The sequence below is a fragment of the Rhincodon typus genome, chromosome 17, assembly GCF_021869965.1.
Source record: "Rhincodon typus isolate 14 chromosome 17, sRhiTyp1.1, whole genome shotgun sequence".
NCBI classification, from domain to species: domain Eukaryota; kingdom Metazoa; phylum Chordata; class Chondrichthyes; order Orectolobiformes; family Rhincodontidae; genus Rhincodon; species Rhincodon typus.
In genome coordinates this window covers 2,080,773-2,099,806 of record NC_063348.1, presented here as the reverse complement: position 1 = coordinate 2,099,806, position 19,034 = coordinate 2,080,773, and the positions used below count along the sequence as shown (strand labels likewise).

Here is a 19,034-nt window from a genome sequence, read left to right as displayed (position 1 = left end):
GGCCCGAAACGTCAGCCTTTCTGCTCCTATGATGCTGCTTGGCCTGCTGTGTTCATCCAGCCCTGCACCTTGCTGTCTCGGATTCTCCAGCGTCTGCAGTTCCTACTATCTCTGATTCATAAATAAAGTCTAATCTGTTTAGCTGTTCTTGACAAGTCAACCCCTTCATCCCAGAAATCAGCTTAGTGAAAGCCGTCCACATTATTCTAAAGACATCTTCATCAACATTTTGTAGAGCTGGAGGAACACAGCAGGCCAGGCAGCATAAGTGGGGCAGGAAAGTTGACGTTTTGGGTTGGGACCCTTTTTCAGAAATGGCCAATTTCTGCTACCATGTTCTGCTACTCAGCAGTCATAATGTAGGGCATTGCATAAATTAGGGAATTAGAGGTGCATCTTAGAAACGTAATGCAGTAAATCATATGTGACTTCAATGTACATAAAGACAGGATAAATCTAAAAAGCACTGATGCTGTTGAAGACAAATTTCTGGAATGTGTAAGAGTTGGTTTTCTGGACCAGTATGATGAAGAACCAGTTAGGGAATAATCTATTGTAGATCTAATATTATCTAATATTATTGTTGTAAAAGAACCTTTGAGGAAGAATGCTTGTAACATGAGGAACTTTCCATTAAGTTTGAAAATGGATCAGATCATAACACTCCGGTTTTAAATAAAGATATCAATTTCAATCCTGGTAATTAGGGAAAAGACTTCAAGTAAAACTTTAATTAAGTGATTTAAAAGCACAAAGAAAATTCAAAAACTGTGTGAAGGTGGCAGTGGACACTGAATCAGGGGCGCCAGGGTCATTAATATCTCAGAGCGACTGCTGGCTATCTGAAGGGGGGAGTGTGAATTGCCAGCAGTCGTGGTACATGTCGGTACAACGACATGAGTGAAAAAAGAAATGAGGTCCTGCAGCAGGAACCAACAATCTGTTCTGGTCCACCCACGTTGACACAATAACCAGGAAAGCACAACAATGTCTCTACTTCCTCAGGAGGCTAGGAAAATTCAGCATGTCCACAAGGACTCTTACCAATTTTTATAGAAGCACCGTAGAATGCATCCCATCTGGATGCATCACAGTGTGGTATGGCAACTGTTCTTCCCAAGACTGCAAAAAACTACAAAGAGTTGTGAACATAGCCCAGTGTAGCACACAAATCAGCCTTCCACCCACTGACTCCATCTATTCTTCCTGCTGCCTTGGGAAAGCAACCAGCATAATCAAACACCCCTCCCACCCTGGTTATACTCTCTTCCACCCTCTTCCGTCAGGCAGAAGATATAAAAGTTTGAATACACATACAAACAGATTCAAGAACAGCTACTTCCACGCTGTAAGCAGATTTTGAACGGACCTCTCAAATGTTAATTCTGATCCCTCGCTGCGCCTTCTCTGAGGCTATAACACTGTATTCTGCACTCTGTTCTGCTATCCTGATATGGTACCTTTATATGGAGCAATCTGCCTGTATGGCACACAAAACGAAACTTTCCACTGTATCTCAGTACATGTAATAACAATCAATCAATCAATCAATCTACGACGTCTATGCCTCTCATAACTTTGTATACTTCAATCAGATCCCCCCTTAGCCTCCTCTGTTCCAAGCAAAACAGGTCCCACTTATTCAGTCTCTCCTCATAAGTGAGATTTCTCATCCCAGGCAAGATCCTGGTGGACCTCTTCTTTTTCTCTAGTGCAATCATGTACTTCCAATTGTATGGCGACCAGAACTGTACACATATTCGATCTGTGGCCTAACCAATATCTTATAAAGTTGTAACAAGACCTCCTTGATCTTATATTCTACTCCTTTGCTGATGAAGGTAAGCATCCTGTATGTCGTCTTCACCACCCGACTGTGCTGACACCTTCAGAGATCAATGGATTTGTACATACCTTTGTTTGCAGCACTTCCTAGCAACCTACCATTCATTGCTGATCAACGTTGGACTGTAGCCTGAGACCATCTTCCTCACTATCAACAAGAACATCAATTTTCACATAATCTGCAAACTTACTAATTATACTTTCTCCAGTCACATCCAAGTCATTAATGTACATAACAAACAGCAAAGATCCCAGCACTGGTCACAGACTTCACATTATAAAAATATCCTTTCACCATCTTCCTTTATCTGATATTTGCAAGCCAGTTTTGGATCTAGTTTGCCAATCTGCCTTGCATCCCATGGGCTTTTCACATAGAACCTTGTCAAAGGCCTTGCTGAAGCCCAAGTAAACCACATTAACTGCCCTATCCTCACCAATATATTTAGCCACTTCTCAAAAAACTCAATTAAATTTGTCAGACATGATCTCCCTCTAACGAATCCATGCTGATTATCTCTCGTGAATCTCTGGTTTTCCAAGTGCTGATTAATCCCGTCCCTCAGAAATTTTTCCAATAATTTCACTACCACTGACATCAAACTAACTAGTTTTTAATTATCTGGCATACCTCTGTTACCTTTCTCGAACAAAGGAACCACATCCGCCATCCTCTAGTCATCTGGGCACTTCACCTGTGGCCAGCAAAGTGTTAAATATTTCCGCCCAGGCCCAAGCAATCTCCTCTCTTGCCTTCCATAGCAACCTGGGATACATCTCATTAGGCCTTGGATTTATATCCCTTTGTGCCTACTAAAACATCTAATATCTCTTTCTTATTAATCTTAACATGTTCTAGAATCCCACTGAAATCCCTAGTTACAATTTTTTTTCATCTGAGTACAGATGAGAAGTATTCATTTAAGATCTCATCCAGTCCTCAGGCTCCACATACAAGTTGAGCCGTTGGTCTGTAATAGGTTGCACTCTTTCCCTGGAAAACCAGTCATGGTTTCCTTTATCTGTAGTACAATGCCCCCACTTCTCTTATAACCCCCGATCATGCCTGCACATTCTATACCCTGAATGTTGAGCTGCCAGTCCTAACCTTTCTTCAATCATCAGAAAGATGTACAAGGACATTGCCAGGATTGAGCGGTCTGAAGAGACTGTATAGGCTGGGACTTTTTACTCGGACTGTGAGAGGCTGAGCGGTGACCTTATCGAGGTTTATAAAATCATGAGGGTCATAAATAAGATGAATAGTCAAAATCTTTTTCCCAGGATAGGGGAGTGCAAAACTAAAGGGCATAAGTTTAAGGTGAGAGGGGAAAGATTTAAGAGGGACCTGAAAGGCAACTTCTTCACGCGGAGGGTGGTGTGAGTATGGAACAAACTGCCAGAGGACGGGATTGAAGCAGGCACAGTTACAATATTTAAAAGGCATCGGGATGGCTACATGAATAAGAAGGGTTTAGAGGGATGTGGACCAAAAGCTGGCAAATGGAACTAGATCAGTCTAGGATATCTGGTTGGTGCAGACGAGTTGGACTGACCATTCTGTTTCTGTGTTGTACAAGTCTATGATTGTGTGTCTTAATGATTGCAACAATATCATATTCCCATGTGCTGATCAATGCTCTTAAGGTCATCAAGCTTACTAGTCAAGTTCCTTACAATGAGAAAACTCTGGACTTTCTATAAATCATATTCTCCCTACGTCTTCTCTGCCTACTGGATTGTCCTAGCATTCCTACTATATCTATTGGACCTTGCTCCTGATTTTACATATAATGTATGCCCCATCCCTCTGCTAAATTAATTTAAATCCTCTCCAACAGCACAACCAAACCTCACAGCAATTACATTGGACCCATTCTGGTTCAGGTGCAACCCAGCAAACTTGTACAGGTCCCACCTACCCCAGAAGATGCCCCAATATTTAAATATCTAAAACCCCCCCTCCCATATTAACTATCTGACTGGGCACCATGATCAACATGGACCTGTTTGGGATGAAGGGCCTATTTCCATGCTGTTTTTACTCTATGACTCTATATCATCCCTTTAATCAGGTGCTCATCTGACCTATCTTCCTATTCCTGTACTCAGTTGCATGTGGCACAAGAAGTAATCCAAAGGTTACAACCCTAGTAGTCTTCCTCTTTAATCTTCTACCTCTTCCTGTTGCAGCAGACAGGACTGATTGTTGGTTATCATCACTCCCAGGAATTTGAACATTTCCACCTCAGGAAGATCAGCAGACAGGGGCGTGCCCTCCACTCTGCTTCCTGAAGTCAATGACCAGCTCCTTCGTTTTGCTGACGTTGATGGAGAGATTGTTGTCTTTCCTCCATGCTGCTAATCACTCAATCTCTTTCTTGTATTTTGTCTCATTGTTGTTTGTGATCGACCCAAAATAGCGGTGTTATCAGCAAAATTGTAAATGTAATTTGGGCATAATGTGGCCACGTGTGAGTCTATAAGAGTATAGTAGGGGTCTGAGTATGCAGCAATGCAGAGCACCGGTTTTGAGGATTATTGTGGATGAGGTGTTGTCACCTAATCTTACTGAAGTGTACCAAAATACATTGAAAAGCTTTGTTTATGAGCGGTACAGGCAGATCACAGCAAGCAAAGGATGTACAGATCAAAAAGACTTAGAGGCATACAGATTACATTATTTGAGGCTAAAGTTCATTCAACAGTCTGATAATGGCCGGAAAGAAGCTGTTTCTGAACCTGCTTGTGTGTGTGTTCAGGCTTCTGTATCTTCTGCCTGGTGGAAGAGGTTGTAGGAGGTCATTACCAGGGTGTGATGGGTCTTTGATGATGACCGCCTTTCTGTGGCAGCAAGCCGTGTAAATAGAGTCCATGGATGGAAGGTTAGCTTCCGTGATGGTCTTGGCTGTGTACACCACAAAGAACAAGGAAAATTACAGCAAAGGAACAGGCCCTTCGGCCCCTCCAAGCCTGCGCCGATCCAGATCCTCTATGTAAACTACTTTCCAAGGATCTGTATGCCTCTGCTCCCTGCCCATTCATGTATCTGCCTAGATACATCTTAAATGATGCTATCATGCCCGCCTCTACCACCTCCGCTGGCAACGCGTTCCAGGCACCCACCACCCTCTGCGTAAAGAACTTTCCACGCATTTCTCCCGTAAACTTTTCCCCTCTCCTGAAATCGTGACCCCTAGTAATTGAGTCCCCCACTCTGGGAAAAAGCTTCTTGCTATCCACCCTGTCTATACCTCTCATGATTTTGTAGACCTCAATCAGGTCCCTCCTCAACTTCCGTCTTTCTAATGTAAATAATCCTAATCTACTCAACTTCTCTTCATAGCTAGCGTCCTCCATACCAGGCAACATCCTGGTGAACCTCCTCTGCACCCTCTCCAAAGCATCCACATCCTTTTGGTATTGTGGCGACCAGAATTGTATGCAGTAAAATTGTACGCAGACCACCTTCTGTAGTTATTTTATATTCCTGAGCAGAGCAGTTGCCATACCAGGCCGTTATGCACCCAGACAGTATGCTTTCAATGGTGCATCTGTAGAAGTTGGTGAGGGACCTTATGGACATGCCAAATTTCCTGAGCCGCTTGAGGAAGAAGAGGTAAGTTGTGCCCTTTGACCATCGCATCTAAGTGGGAAATCCAGGACAAGTCATCGGTTATCGTCACTCTGAGTAACTTGATGCGCTTCACCCTCTCGACCTCAGTTCTATTGATGTAGATGGGAGCGAGTTCTCTTCTCTTCTTCCTGAAGTCAATGATCAGTTCTTTGGTTTTGCCGACATTGAGAGACCGATTGTTTCATTGCACCACGTCATCAAGCCCTCTATCTCCCTTCCGTATTTTGTGAGATATCCGTCCTACTACAGTAGTGTCATCAGCAAACTTGTAGATGGTGGTCGTTCGGAATTTGGCAACACAGTTGTAGGTATACAGGGAGTATAGTAGTGGGCTGAGGACACATCCTTTGTGGGCTCCAGTGTTGAGTGTTATTGTGGAGGAAGTGCAGTTACCTTTCCTCACTGATTGCGGCTTACGGGTCAGAAAGCTGAGGATCCAATTGCAGAGGTCAGAGCCTAGACCAAGATCACGCAGTTTTGAGATCAGTCAGGGGGGGATAATGGTGTTGAAGGCAGAATTGCAGTCAACGAGCAGGAGTCTAACGTAGGTGTCTTTGTTGTCCAGATGTTCCAGGGATGAGTGCAGGGCTAGGGACATGGCATCCTCTGTGGACCTGTTATGTCAGTAGGCAAACTGTAGGGCTTGAGGCAGGTTGGGAGACTGGCGGTAATGTGACCCATGACCAGCCTCTCGAAGCACTTCTTGATTATTCATAGAATCACCATCATCATAGAATCCCTACAGTGTGGAAACAGGCCCTTCGGCCCAACAAGTCTATACCGAACCTTGGAACATCCCACCCAGACCCATCCCCCATATAACCCACCTAATCTACACATTCCTGAACACTACAGGCAATTTAGCATGGCCAATCCACCTAACCTGCACATCTTTGGATTGTGGGAGTAAACTGGAGCACCCAGAGGACACCCGCGCAAACATGGAGAGAATGTGCAAACTCCATACAGACAGCCCAAGGGTGGAATCGAACGCTGGTCCCTGGCGCTGTGACGCTGCAGTGCTAACCACTGAACCACCGTGCCTATTGAAGTCAAAGTTATTGGGTGATAGTCATTAAGGTGCAGTGCTTATGTTTTCTTGGGTATGGGGATGATGGTGGTCTTCTTGAAGCAGGTGGAGACTTCGGCTTGAACGAGGGAGAGGTTGAAGATGTCAGTGAATACATCCGCCAGTTGGTCCGCACAGGATCTGAGTGCTCGGCCAGGGACACTGTCCGGACCATCGCTTTCCTTGGGTTGGCTCCCAGGAAGACTGATTTGACATCTGAAGCGGTGACAGAGGGAACAGATATGTCTGGGACTGTTGGGGCAGAAGTTGTGACACTGGTGATACTGTGCTCAAACTGAGCATAGAAAGCATTGAGCGTGTCAGGGAGGGATATGTCATTGTCTGCCATCTTACACCATTTCATTTTGTATCCTGTAATGTTGTTTAGGCCTTTCCATAGATGATGGGAGTCTGCTTGATAAGTCTGGGCCTCGAACTTTGTCCGGTACTGCCTCTTGGCCTCCCCAATGAGGTCATATCTGGATTTTCTGTATTGGACCTGACTTGAATGCTGCACGTCTGGTCTTCAGTAGGGAGTGGATTTCCTGGTTCATCCAAGGAAGTCAATAGGTCTATGGGTCAGGAAGTCAAGGATCCAGTTACAGGGCGGGGAGTCGAGACTAGATCTCAGAGTTTAGAGATGAGTTTGTTTGGAATTATGGAGTTGAAGGCATAGCTGTAGTTAATAAGTGGGAACCTGCTGTAGGTATCCTTGTTATCCAGATTCTCCAGGGATGAGTGTAGGGCCAGGGAGACAGTGTCTGTTGTGGATCTGTTGCACCGGTAGGTGAATTGCAAAGGATCAAGGTAATTTGGTAGCCTGAAATTGACGTGAACGATGACTAACTTCTTAAAGCACTTTATAATTATGGAAGTCAGATCCACTGGGCATGCTGCATGATTTTTCTTTGGCACTGGGATGATGGTGGTCTTCTTGAAGCAGGTGGGCACCAGATCATTATGAGGAGAAGTTAAAGATGTCTGCAAATACACCTCCCAGCCGGTCTGCACAGGGTCTGAGTGCATGATCGGGGATTCCATCTGGGCTAGTTGCTTCCTGTGGGTTTGTTTGCAAGAAGGCCGACCTAACATCTGTGGCGGTGACTGTGGGTGCAGGTGCATCCAAGAGTGTTGGGATATGTGACATCGTTTCACTGACCATCTGCTCAAAGCATGCATAGAATGCATTGAGTTCATCAAGTAGAGATGTTCTCTTGCCCATGATTCTGCTTGAATTCGCTTTGTCGTGTAAGCATTGCCACAAATGAATTGTCCATGTGGTTGGTCTGGGTCTCAAGCTTACTTTGGTATTGTCTCTTGGCATCTCTGATGGCTTTACAAAGATCATACCTGGATTTCCTTTATAGATCAGGGTTGCCCGACCTGTACGCTTCAGTCCTGGACTGCAGAAGGGAATGGATCTCCTGGTTCATCCATGGTTTTTGGTTGGGGGATATAGACTGGTCCACCGGCTCTAAGCAGTCCTGTAGAAGCCCTCTGTTGTGTCAAATCAATACTGTATTACTTTCTGTACTGGGTCTTTACGGTTCAATTTCTGTTTGTAACCTGGAAGGAGGAACACAGTCTTCTGACCTGATTTTCCAAAATGTGGATGGGGGATGGAGTGGTAAGCATCTTTGATGGCTGTATAGCAATGGTCAAGGACATTCAGACCTCTGGTGGGAGAGGAAGTGTGTTGATGGTATTTTGGTAGCATATTCTTAAGGTTGGTCTGGTTGAAATCACCAGCTACAATGAACAAGGCCTCGGGGTACTTTGTCTGAAGACTGTTTGTAATGTTGTAAACTTCAAGTGCACTCTCCACTTCTGCAAGGGGTGGGATGTAGACCACTGTCACGGTAGCAGAGGTGAGCTGCTGTGGCATGTAGTAAGGATTGGACTTCACTAAAATATTCAAGGTCCAGGGAGCAGTAACCCCTCAGGGTCACTATGTCTGAGCACCAGGAGGTGTTGTTTAGGAGGCAGACCCCATTGTCCCTTGTCTTGCCCAAAGATGTTGAGCAGCCTATTTGGTAAACTGAGAAACCCTCAGATTATAAGGCACAGTCAGGTGTAACTGGAGTCAGTCATGTCTCTGTAAAACAGGCCACACAGAAGTCCCTCAATTCCCTTTGAAAGGTGAGTCTAGCTTGAAGTTCATCCATTTTGTTCTCAAGTGTATGTTGGGGAGGGGGGACTTGAAACTCTGAAGTCTCAGTCTCACTTGAAGACAGCATGTCTCCCACGTTTCCTGGGTAGGTGGCTGCTCCTAGTCAATCCTGTGAGGGAAGTCTGCTGCTCTGAGAGGTAAGTGTGTGCTCCCCATGGAGTCCTGGGCACCAGTTGTGGCCTTGTACATTCCAGGAGGTTTTGTGGTTGGTCTGGTCAATCTTGGGCATTGTTGAGGAATGTCTGCTGCTCCAAGACGTAGGTGTGTGCTCCAGATGGGGTCCTGGGCACCAGTCACAGCCTTGAGCGTAACTGGGTAGTTAAACCTAACCCTAACCTTATTGAAGTTCTTTACTTTGTTTTAGTGTTATGACCTAAATTGAGCACGTGCTGCAGTGTTTTAATACTGTATCAATACTGTTTGATCACTGAATGCAGAATCATTCCCTTTTAAGTGCCATAGACATGGATCAATCACAGGTGCTTTTCAAATGACACAGATGCAGTAAACTAATTGTCCTCCTCTGTGCTATAAATTTCTGAAATTCTATTTTCTCTATGACTACCTATCAAATCCTTTCATAATCTTGAAGATCTCTGTCTACTTGCCAGCAATTTTTTATATAGTATGACATTAATGTGACCAGTATCACTTTAGAGTCACTGATATCACCTAATTATTGTGTATCTGCTGTATAAGAAGAAGCATGGTAGTCAGAAATAGCAACATACTAGTCAATGCTCTGCAAATGTGTGATGCACTTGAAACTCAACACTCACATAGCCACAATGCTATGGTTCAGTGTCATGGAGAACTAGATTATGCATTCACCATTGAAGTAGTGGTGCTCATGGCTGATGTCAAGTTCATGAAGAAGGCATTTACACTTGCCTTTATTGGTCACTGCATTGAGTGTAGGAGTTGGGGTGTCATGATGCGGCTGTACAGGATATTGCTTAGACCACTTTTGGAATACTGCATGCATTTCCCTGCTTTAGGAAAGATGTTGTTAAAATTGAAAGGGCTCAGAAAAGATTTACAAGGATGTTACCAGGGCTGGGGAGTTTGAGCTATAGGCAGAGACTGAGTAGGCAGAAGCTTTTTTCCCTGGAATGTTGGAGGCTGAGGGGTGACCTTATAAGATTTATAAAATCATATGGGGCATGGATAGGGTGGGGTAGGGGATTCTTAAACTAGAGGGCATAGGTTTAAGGTGAGAGGGGAAAGATATAAAAGGGACTTAAGGGGCAGCTTTTTCCTATAAGGGGTGGTGCGTGTATGGAATGAGCTGCTGGAGGAAGAGTTGGAGGCTGGTACAATTACAACATTTAAAAGGCATCTGGATGAGTACTTGAATAGGAAGGGTTTAGAGGGGTATGGGCCAAACGCTGTCAAATGGGACTAGATTAATTTAGGATATCTGTTTGGCATGGATGGTTTGGGCCGAAGGAAGGTTCGGTTTCCATGCTGTACACCTCTATGACTCTAACTCCAGAGAGATTACTTGGTGATTCAGATTGGCTCCTCTGGGCCTTCAGCTTGGGCAGCAATCACCAAATTCTTAGGGCACTCTCCATGGGCAGGGACCTCCTGCAGCACCCCCATCCAAGGATATTGGCATCAGACATATACCTGCCTCTCTGCACCTTTATGTCACAGCTCCCAGCTCTGCACTTGGGAGTGCACCAGCACCATTCATTCAACTGCAGCCACCAGGATATTTTGCCCACTGGGCAATCATAGATTGAGCCACGGAGCATGTTCTCTGCCTTCTTTCTTCGTGCTCCCTGACTTATGCCTACTCTGATATTGTTACGACCACAGAGACACACAGCCAAAAAACATTAGCCGCCCCACGTCTATATTCGCACTGCAATAGAATTAAAACATTCAAAGGTCCTCAAAATTGACTATAGTGGTTCCTAACCAGATTTTTTGAATAACCAATCTGAAACCTTTGTGATTATTTTATTTTAGACACTGGGTTTGTAGTTTAAACAAAATACAGTATATTTAACAATACGGTAACTTTATTAGAGCAAAATTAAACAACAAGGTAATTTGATAATGTCTGTGATTTAAACCCAATAATTTTTGTTTTCAGCTCCATTCATACAGAAAGATAGTCAGACAAACAAATACAGCAAAATAACAAATCTGGCCAGATTACTTAAGCAGTTTTCATGATGCAGTGTTTGACAGGCATATATGAATGTTTCTTGGTTGATTTTCTGAAAACATCAATCTGTGCCACCTTTTCAGCTCACTCTGAGGAAGTTGAGTAATTCTTATAACTTCGTTTGTTCCCTGAACTTCTAACAGCTTATAATGGAAGGTTAGGCAGGAAGTTTTCAAATATTCATGCTGTAGCATTAACAGCCAAACTCCTTCTCTCAGAAACAGTACAAAAAACAATTCAAACTCTGGTACCATATTGTCTGCATGACTTGCTTGCTACAATTCCCAGGTACTGACCTTGTTAATGGCCATATTTCTGCTATCTGGTTAAATATACTGCTTTCTCTGATGTCAAAGAATCTGTAGAATCCTTCATTCAAGAACCAATTTATAATTAACATCCAGCCTGCCCTCACAAACAACAGTTTGAACAATTTCACAAGTGTGAAATGTGAGATGAGAGCTAAAAGGTCACCTTTGGACTGTGAGCAGCTGCCTGTTTATAACAAAAGAAACAAACAAACAAATGTTTCAGCTCGCAGCTCACAGCTCCAACCCAAACTGATAAAACCGAAGTATTGAAAAATCAGCAAGGATTCTAACAATATTTACAGCATATCTGCCTTGTCTTGCCTTGCTTTTTTGTGCTTTCCTCCTTCAGCCAGAGCTCAAAAGCTCACAGTATCTCTCTTTTGACTCGTCCTTTAGCAAAGACAGTGTTAAGGACCATACCAAGCCCCTTCAAAATATTATTACGAAGATGGTCTTGACCCAACTTTTTCTTATTTTAAAGGTATGGCATTGCATTCCAGATGCAGTTCAACTGGTCAAACTACTCGACATTAATCAAAACACACTTAATTTTAACATTGCAGTTGAAATACAGACAAAATAAGAAATAAAAAATTGACTTAACTGTAACTGTATCAATATGCTTAACAAAATAATCGATATATTAACTGTTCCAAAGTAGTAACATCCTTAGCAAAGACAAATTCAGTAAAACATATTGTGTCAAGTACTATTTTAATAGCAGAAAGAATACCCCAGCTTTTAGTTGTAACAGAGAGAGGAATAAGAGCTTCCACATCCCAGCTTCAAGACCCCAGCTACTGCAGAAAACTAAAACTAAAAATCATGTTTCTGTGGGAACTTGACCTCACCCATACAGGCTGCTTCTATTGTTCCAACTTTAAAAAAAAGCCCCAAGGTCTCACAAGCAGACAACTTGGCACCTCTGTCTCAAACTTGCTTCATAAAAAAGGGACAGTAAAGAAAGAAACAGGACAAAATACACCTCTTAAAGCCATAGTAACCTCATAACAGAGCCAGGCAACTTCTCATAGTGTCAGCAGTGATCAGTGAATTGGTTTGACATGTTGCTGTACAACACCTCACTATGTCAATCTCACACCTGCACCATGTGCCAGCACTTCTGCTGCAGGCACACTGAATGTGCTTCAACCAAATGGCCGTGTCTCAAAACCTAAGTCCTCAGTTAAGTAAAGGCAGACAGCCTTCAATCAGAAGGTGTTGGCCACTAAGCCAATCCACTATGAGTCTATTTGTTTTGGAAAGGGTCAGTCTGCCACTTGAAGATTAACAGGGCTAGGGAGTCCATATCATAAGGGTTGTGTGCGCTAGGGTAAGTCTTGCAGGTCTAGTGCACTCTGTGTAGACAGTCATGGTTAATCTTTGGGAATGGTAAGAGAGTGGTGGAGAGGTAAGTCAGTTAGAATAGGAGTCATATCAACTTTAACCGTTAACTGTTTCTTTCTCTACAGATGCTGCTAGATCTGCTGAGTTTCTTTAGCACTTTCTGTTTCGTATTTCTAGCATCCCCAGTGTTTTGCTCTTACTTGACAATTTAATCGAACTTGTACCTGATCAATAACTTCAGTTAAAAATGTATTCTTCCTGTTTAACATGGTCCTAGCAATTTAGGACAATGTCTTGGAGTGTAAGCCCCTGTTTCGAGGGATGTCTTGCTTTCATTCTAAAAGAAGTTCCATTTCTCTGGTTATCTAAGAAAACAAGTTGACTGAGCAGAATGAGTGGCCTCAAACAAATGTTTTTCAGCATTTTAATATGCATTTCTGCATTGACTCAAATTTAATGCCTGAGATTCTAGGGCTTTGGCACATGTCCTCTGAACCCCAAAACCTGCAAATAAAAGTGGATAGTTAGACTGATTATCATGTACACAGAAACAAGTAAATATATTTGAGACACTAGGCAGAAATAATAAAAAGGGTATACTTTTTAAGTTTAATAGTGTGTTTAGATATAGGAACTTGCCTTCGAAATAGTGGAAAAAGTGCACAGCAATTACAGACAAGTACAGAGCTGATTGGCCACTTCGAGGGCAATGTGCCAACTTTAAAGGAGGTACCTGTCTTGGGGTTATGAGTTAATACCCAGCATTTTGAATATTTTTTGGATGCTGGAGCTGCATTTTAGTCGCCTCGCTCTAATTGAGACATTTTACAATGTTAATTAATTTAGTGCACAATTTTGTGAGTATTTTATTATCAGTTCTTTTTTGGTTTAAAGAGCATAAGACATTATTTAAGCACCAGGTTTCACTGCTTCCTAATATGAAGAGGTGATGTTTATGATGTAGTACTGCTGTGGGCAGTTGTGCTATTGATCTCCTAGTTTGCTCACTCAGGAATGTGTACTTCCTGAAGAAAATGTTTCACTGATTATAAAGCCAGAAAAGTTAAAGAAACCTATCTCTTTCACAAGATTTTATCAGTGGAACTTAGTCACTCTTGTTCCTGTACTAATAGAAACTTATCCTTAGTGGGTTGTGTTCAGTTTCTTTAACCAGGAGTTTACTGGTGTAAAATTTAGTGACAACACCAAAGAAATAGAAATAGGTTAGACAGTTCCACTTTGGACATTACCATAAGTACCAGTATATCTGAAGAAATATTGGTCAATTTCAGTAGTTATTGTTAATGCTGAGAAATATGACATTTACTCTTTAAGCTCCCAGTGTTACTGTAAAATATTTCAGGATCTGCATGTAATCAATTGATGTATTAATTTGAATGTTATGCCTCAATTGAAGTGGGTGAACTTGTTCTTGTGTGCGGCTGGAAATGTCATTGGTATGATTGGTGGAGACTTGGTTAGTGCTGAAAGGTCTCTTCTGTACTGGACGATTCTATGGTAACAGCAGCTTTGGAGGAAAGGTGATTTGAAAATCCATTGAGCAATATATTTTTGAAAAGTACATTGGAGAAATATTGCATGAGAGTCTTCTCATAACTTTAGGTAGTATTTTAATGGCATTTGTCTGAATGCAATAAAATTAAAAACTAATGTTTCTTTATAGCACATGTGTTGGAGCACAATGGGACTGCTCTGACATTCAATGTCCTGGTACTTGTTCAATTGAAGGAGGCTCATTTATGACGACATTTGATGAAAGAACATACAGATTCCATGGTGATTGCGAGTATCTACTTGTTGGGGTAAGTTTTGACCTGTTGTGAAGCACCAGTTGGTAATACTGGTTAAATTTTTAGATGCCTTTACTGTCTCAGAGAAGAAAAATACTTCAGTGAAATTACACAAACCAGAATATTTTGGAAATACTCAGTTGACTTGGCAGAAGACAGAATCAAAGTTAATGGACTGAATTTTCCCTTTGGTGCTGGAAGCTATCAGTCAGGAGATTTTCCAAAATTGTGTTCTTGACTTCAAAAATAAGTTTTAGCACTCAACATGTATTCATAATGAGACCAGTTGGCAAGATAAAAGTCTGGTTATGTGTTTAGCCTGCTTTGTTAATTCAATTGTAGTATTAAGTGTCATTCTCACTCTCTGTCTTTCTCCCTCCCTTCCTTTCCCCTTATCTCAAGAACTGATGATCAGCAAAGTAATCAAAGGGGTCATTGACAGTTATGTCAAATGCTAATTTTTCATCAATAATCTGCTCATTGATACTTAGTTTGGCCCATCAGGGTCTCTTAGCTTCTGGCCATTGCCCAAACTTGGAGAGAAGAGCTGAACTCAGAATGGGAGGTGAGAGTGAGTGCCTTTGACATCAGGTAGCATTTGACTGAGTGAGACATCAAGGTGTCCTAGCAAAACTGAAGTCAATGGAAATTGAAGAGAAAATTTCCTCACTGGTTCGACTCATATTTAGAACAAAGGAAGACGGTTGTGGTGTTTGGTGATTTATCTTCTCAGTTCCAGGACATCTCTGCAGAAGATCCTTGGGGGATTTTAGCTGCTTTGTCAATGACCTTTTCTCCATCATAAGGTCAGAAAAGGGATGTTTGCTGATCGTTGGAAATCTTCAGCATCATTCACCTCTTTTCACATGCTGAAACAATTTCTGTTCCAAGTAATGTTCTTGCTACACAGGGGCCAGGCAATGATCATCTCCAGCAAGAGAACCTGACTACTTCTTTCTGACCGTGAATGGCATGAGTGTCACCAAATCCACTAATGGCCAATGTCTTGAGGATGACCATTGACTGGAAGCTGAGCTTGATTAGCCAAATATGTAATGTGGTTGTAACAGCAGATCAGAGGCAAGGAATTCTGTGAGGAGTGACTCACCTTCTGCCTCCCTTATACCTGTCCAGTATCTACAAGACGCAAATTAGGTGTGTGATGAGATATTCTCTACTTGCTTGAATGAGGGCAGCTTCAACAACATTCAATAAATTAGAACTAAATTAGCCTGATTGTTTGGCACTCCATTGATGTCTTTTAAAGTTAATTCCATCCACCACCGATGCCAGTGCACTGCGGCAACTTACTGACACTGTCTTCCAAGCTGTTATTTCTGAAACATTTAGAAAGCCAGGGATACTCCTTCATGACACTCCTTCGTTGCTGCCAGATCAAAATCCAGGCAATTCCATCCTAACAGCACTGTAAGTGTACCTCTTGCACTATAGTGGTCCAAGACGATAGCTCACCAGCACCTTCTGAAGACCAGTTAAAGATGGATAATAAATGCTGGTATAGCTATTGATATCCAAATCCTGTGATGAATTAAAAAAAAGTAATTTGAATGTTTTGTTTGCATGAAAATTATTGTTTGCTGAAAGGAGTGGAGCTAATGTATATTTTCACAGAATCATCTAAGTTTTTCTATTTTGCAGAGCAATAAAATGCCCAGGCATGGCACGATAGAAGCAATTTTTGAACAGTGTGGTACTACATACACAAAAACTCGATTAGCAAGTGTCATCTACGCTACTTATGAGGTAAGTATGTAGTCATTAAGTCATACAACATGGAAACAGACTATTTGCCCCAACTTGCCCATGCAGACCAGGTTTCCTTAACTGAACTAGTCCCAGTTGCCTGTGTTTGGCTAAACCTTTCCTATCCACGTACCTATTCAAGTGTCTTTTAAATGTAATTGTACTTGCCTCTACCACTTCCTGTAGCAGCTCATGCCAGATACACACCACCCTCTGTGAGGTAAAATTGCACTTCAGGACCCTTTTAAATCTTTCACCTCTCACCTTAAACATATGCTGTCTAGTTTTGGAATCTCTTATTCTGGGGAAAAGACCTTGGCTATTCATCTTAAATATGGCCCTCGTGATTTTATAAACTTCAATAAAGCCACGCCTCAGCCTTCTAAGCTCCAGGTAAAAACTTCCCAACCTATCCAGCCTCTCCTTATCACTCCAACCCTCCAATCTCATTAACATCCTTGTAAATCTTTTTTGCAACCTTTGTCGTTTAATAACATCTTTCCTATTTCAGGCTGACTAAAATTTTACGCAGTACTTCAAATGTGGCCTTAACAATGTGTTGACATCCCGACTCCTGTACTCAATGCTTTGACCTATGAAGGCAAGCGTTCCAAATGCCTCCTTCACTACGTTATCACTGATGCCACTTTCAAGGAACTATGTACCTGCATTCCTAAGTCTGTTTGTTCGACAACACTCCCCAGGGTCCAACAATTAACTATGTAAGTCCTGCCCTGGTTCATCTTACCAAAATGTAACACTCACATTTATCTAAATTAAACTCCATATGCCATTCTTTGGCCCTCTGACCCAGTTGATCAAGATCTTATTGTACTCCTGATAACCTTCTTCATTGTCCGCTATACCACCAATTTTGGTGTCATTCGGAAACATACTAACCATGCCTCCTATATTCTCATTCAAATTGTTTATATAAATGACCAACAGGATCCAGCACCAATCCTTGTGGCACACTGCTAGTCTCAGTCCTCCAGTATGAACAGTAACCCTCTACCACGGGTGGCATGGTGGCTCAGTGGTTAGCACTACTGCCTCATAACACCAGGGACCTGGGTTCGATTCCACCCTCGGTCAATGGTCTGTGTGGAGTTTGCACGTTCTGCCTGTGTCTGCGTGGGTTTCTGCCAGGTGCTCTGGTTTCCTCCCACAGTCCAAAGATGTGCAAGTTAGGTGGATTGGCCATGGGAAATGCAGGTTTACAGGAATAGGCGGGCGGGGGGGCGGGTAGGTCTGCACTTCAGGGGGTTGGCATGCACTTGTTGGGCCAAATGGCCTGTTTCTACACTGTAGGATTCTAAATGAAGGACTTGTCATTCTAAGCCACCACCCTCTGTCTCCTCCCATCAAGCCTCTTTTGTAACCAATTGGCTAGCTCTCCCTGGATCCCATGTGATCTAACCTTACTAACCAGTCTACCATGTAAAAAATTGTCGAAGACCTGGTTAAAGTCCATGTATACAACGTCTACCGCTCTGCCTTCATCTATCTTCTTGAAACAATCTCAATCAAGTTTGTGATTTCCCATGCACGAAACTACACTGACTATTCCTTATCAGTCCTTGCCTTTCCAAATGCATGTAGATCGTGTCTCTCAGAATTGCCTCTGACAATTATCCCTGGATTTTCCTTGCAGCCTTTCCTAAATAATAGCTCAATATTAGCCCCCCTCCAGTCTTCCGGCACCTCACGTGTTGCTGTAGATGATACAATATCTCTGTTAAGGACCCCACAATTTCTTCCCTAACTTCCCACAACTTCCTGGGATACATTTGATCAGATCCTGGAGATTTATCTACCTTTATGCTTTTTAAGACCTCCAGCACCTCCTCTTCTGTAATGTGGACTCTGTTCAAGACATCACTATTTATTTATCCGAGTTCCCTAGCTTCCATGCTTTTCTCCACATTAAATACTGATGCGAAATGTCCATATCCTCTGGTTCCATACAGATGGCTTTGTTGTTCTTTAAGCGGTCCCATTCTCTCCCTAGTTACTCTTTTGCACTTACTATACATGTAGAATCTCTTTGCATTCTCCTTAACCTTATATGCCAAAGCTACCCCATGTCCCCTTTTTGTCCTCCTGATTTCCCTCTTTAGTGTACTCTTACATGCCCTATCTTCCTCAAGGGATTCACTTGATCCCAGCTGACTACACTGCTATATACGTCAAGTTCAAATTAAAAATAGACAATAGATTCTAGTTCTTTAATAATAGTGCTACTGACTGATGTAGGAAGGTACTGGCCTTCTTATGAGGAATGTTCCAGCCCTGAGCCAGTATTACTGCCTGTGAATTTTTATGTGTGGAACTACAGGAAATGGGGGAGATCCTAAATGAATATTTTCCATCAGTGTTTACTGTAGAGAAGGATATGGAAGATAGAGAACATGGGGAAATAAATAGCGACATCTTGAAAAATGTCCATATTACAGAGGAGGAGGTGCTGGATGTCTTAAAACACATTAAAGCAGACAACTCTCCAGGACCTGATCAGGTGTACCCTAGAACTCTGTGGGAAACTGGGAAAGTACCTTTTGATGGACTTCAGTATGGTGTTTGACAAGGTTCCTCATGGTAGACTGGTTAGCAAAGTTAGATCACATGGAATACAGGGAAAACTATCCATTTGGATACAGAACTGGCGAAAAGGTAGAAGATAGAGGGTGGTGGTGAAGAGTTGTTTTTCTGACTGGAGACCTATGACCAGCAGTGGGCCGCAAGGATCGGTGCTGGGTCCATTGTTTTTCGTCATTTATATAAATGATTTGGATGTGAACATAGGAGTATGATTAATAGAGATAGTAGGAACTGCCGATGCTGAGAATCTGATATAACAAGGTGTAGAGCTGGATGAACACAGCAGGCCAAGCAGCATCA

The 19,034-nt window shown here is 42.5% G+C and overlaps 1 protein-coding gene across 1 annotated transcript in view; it reads left to right on the top strand.

Moving 5' to 3' along the window:
- The window catches only part of LOC125485263 (mucin-6-like), a 200,254-nt gene that overhangs the window by 25,703 nt on the left and 155,517 nt on the right, over window positions 1–19,034 (top strand). Inside the window, exons 3-4 of the mRNA XM_048607276.1 lie at window positions 14,243–14,381; window positions 16,029–16,133. Of these exons, the coding sequence (XP_048463233.1) occupies window positions 14,243–14,381; window positions 16,029–16,133 (244 nt within the window). The remainder of the gene's footprint in view (window positions 1–14,242; window positions 14,382–16,028; window positions 16,134–19,034) is intronic.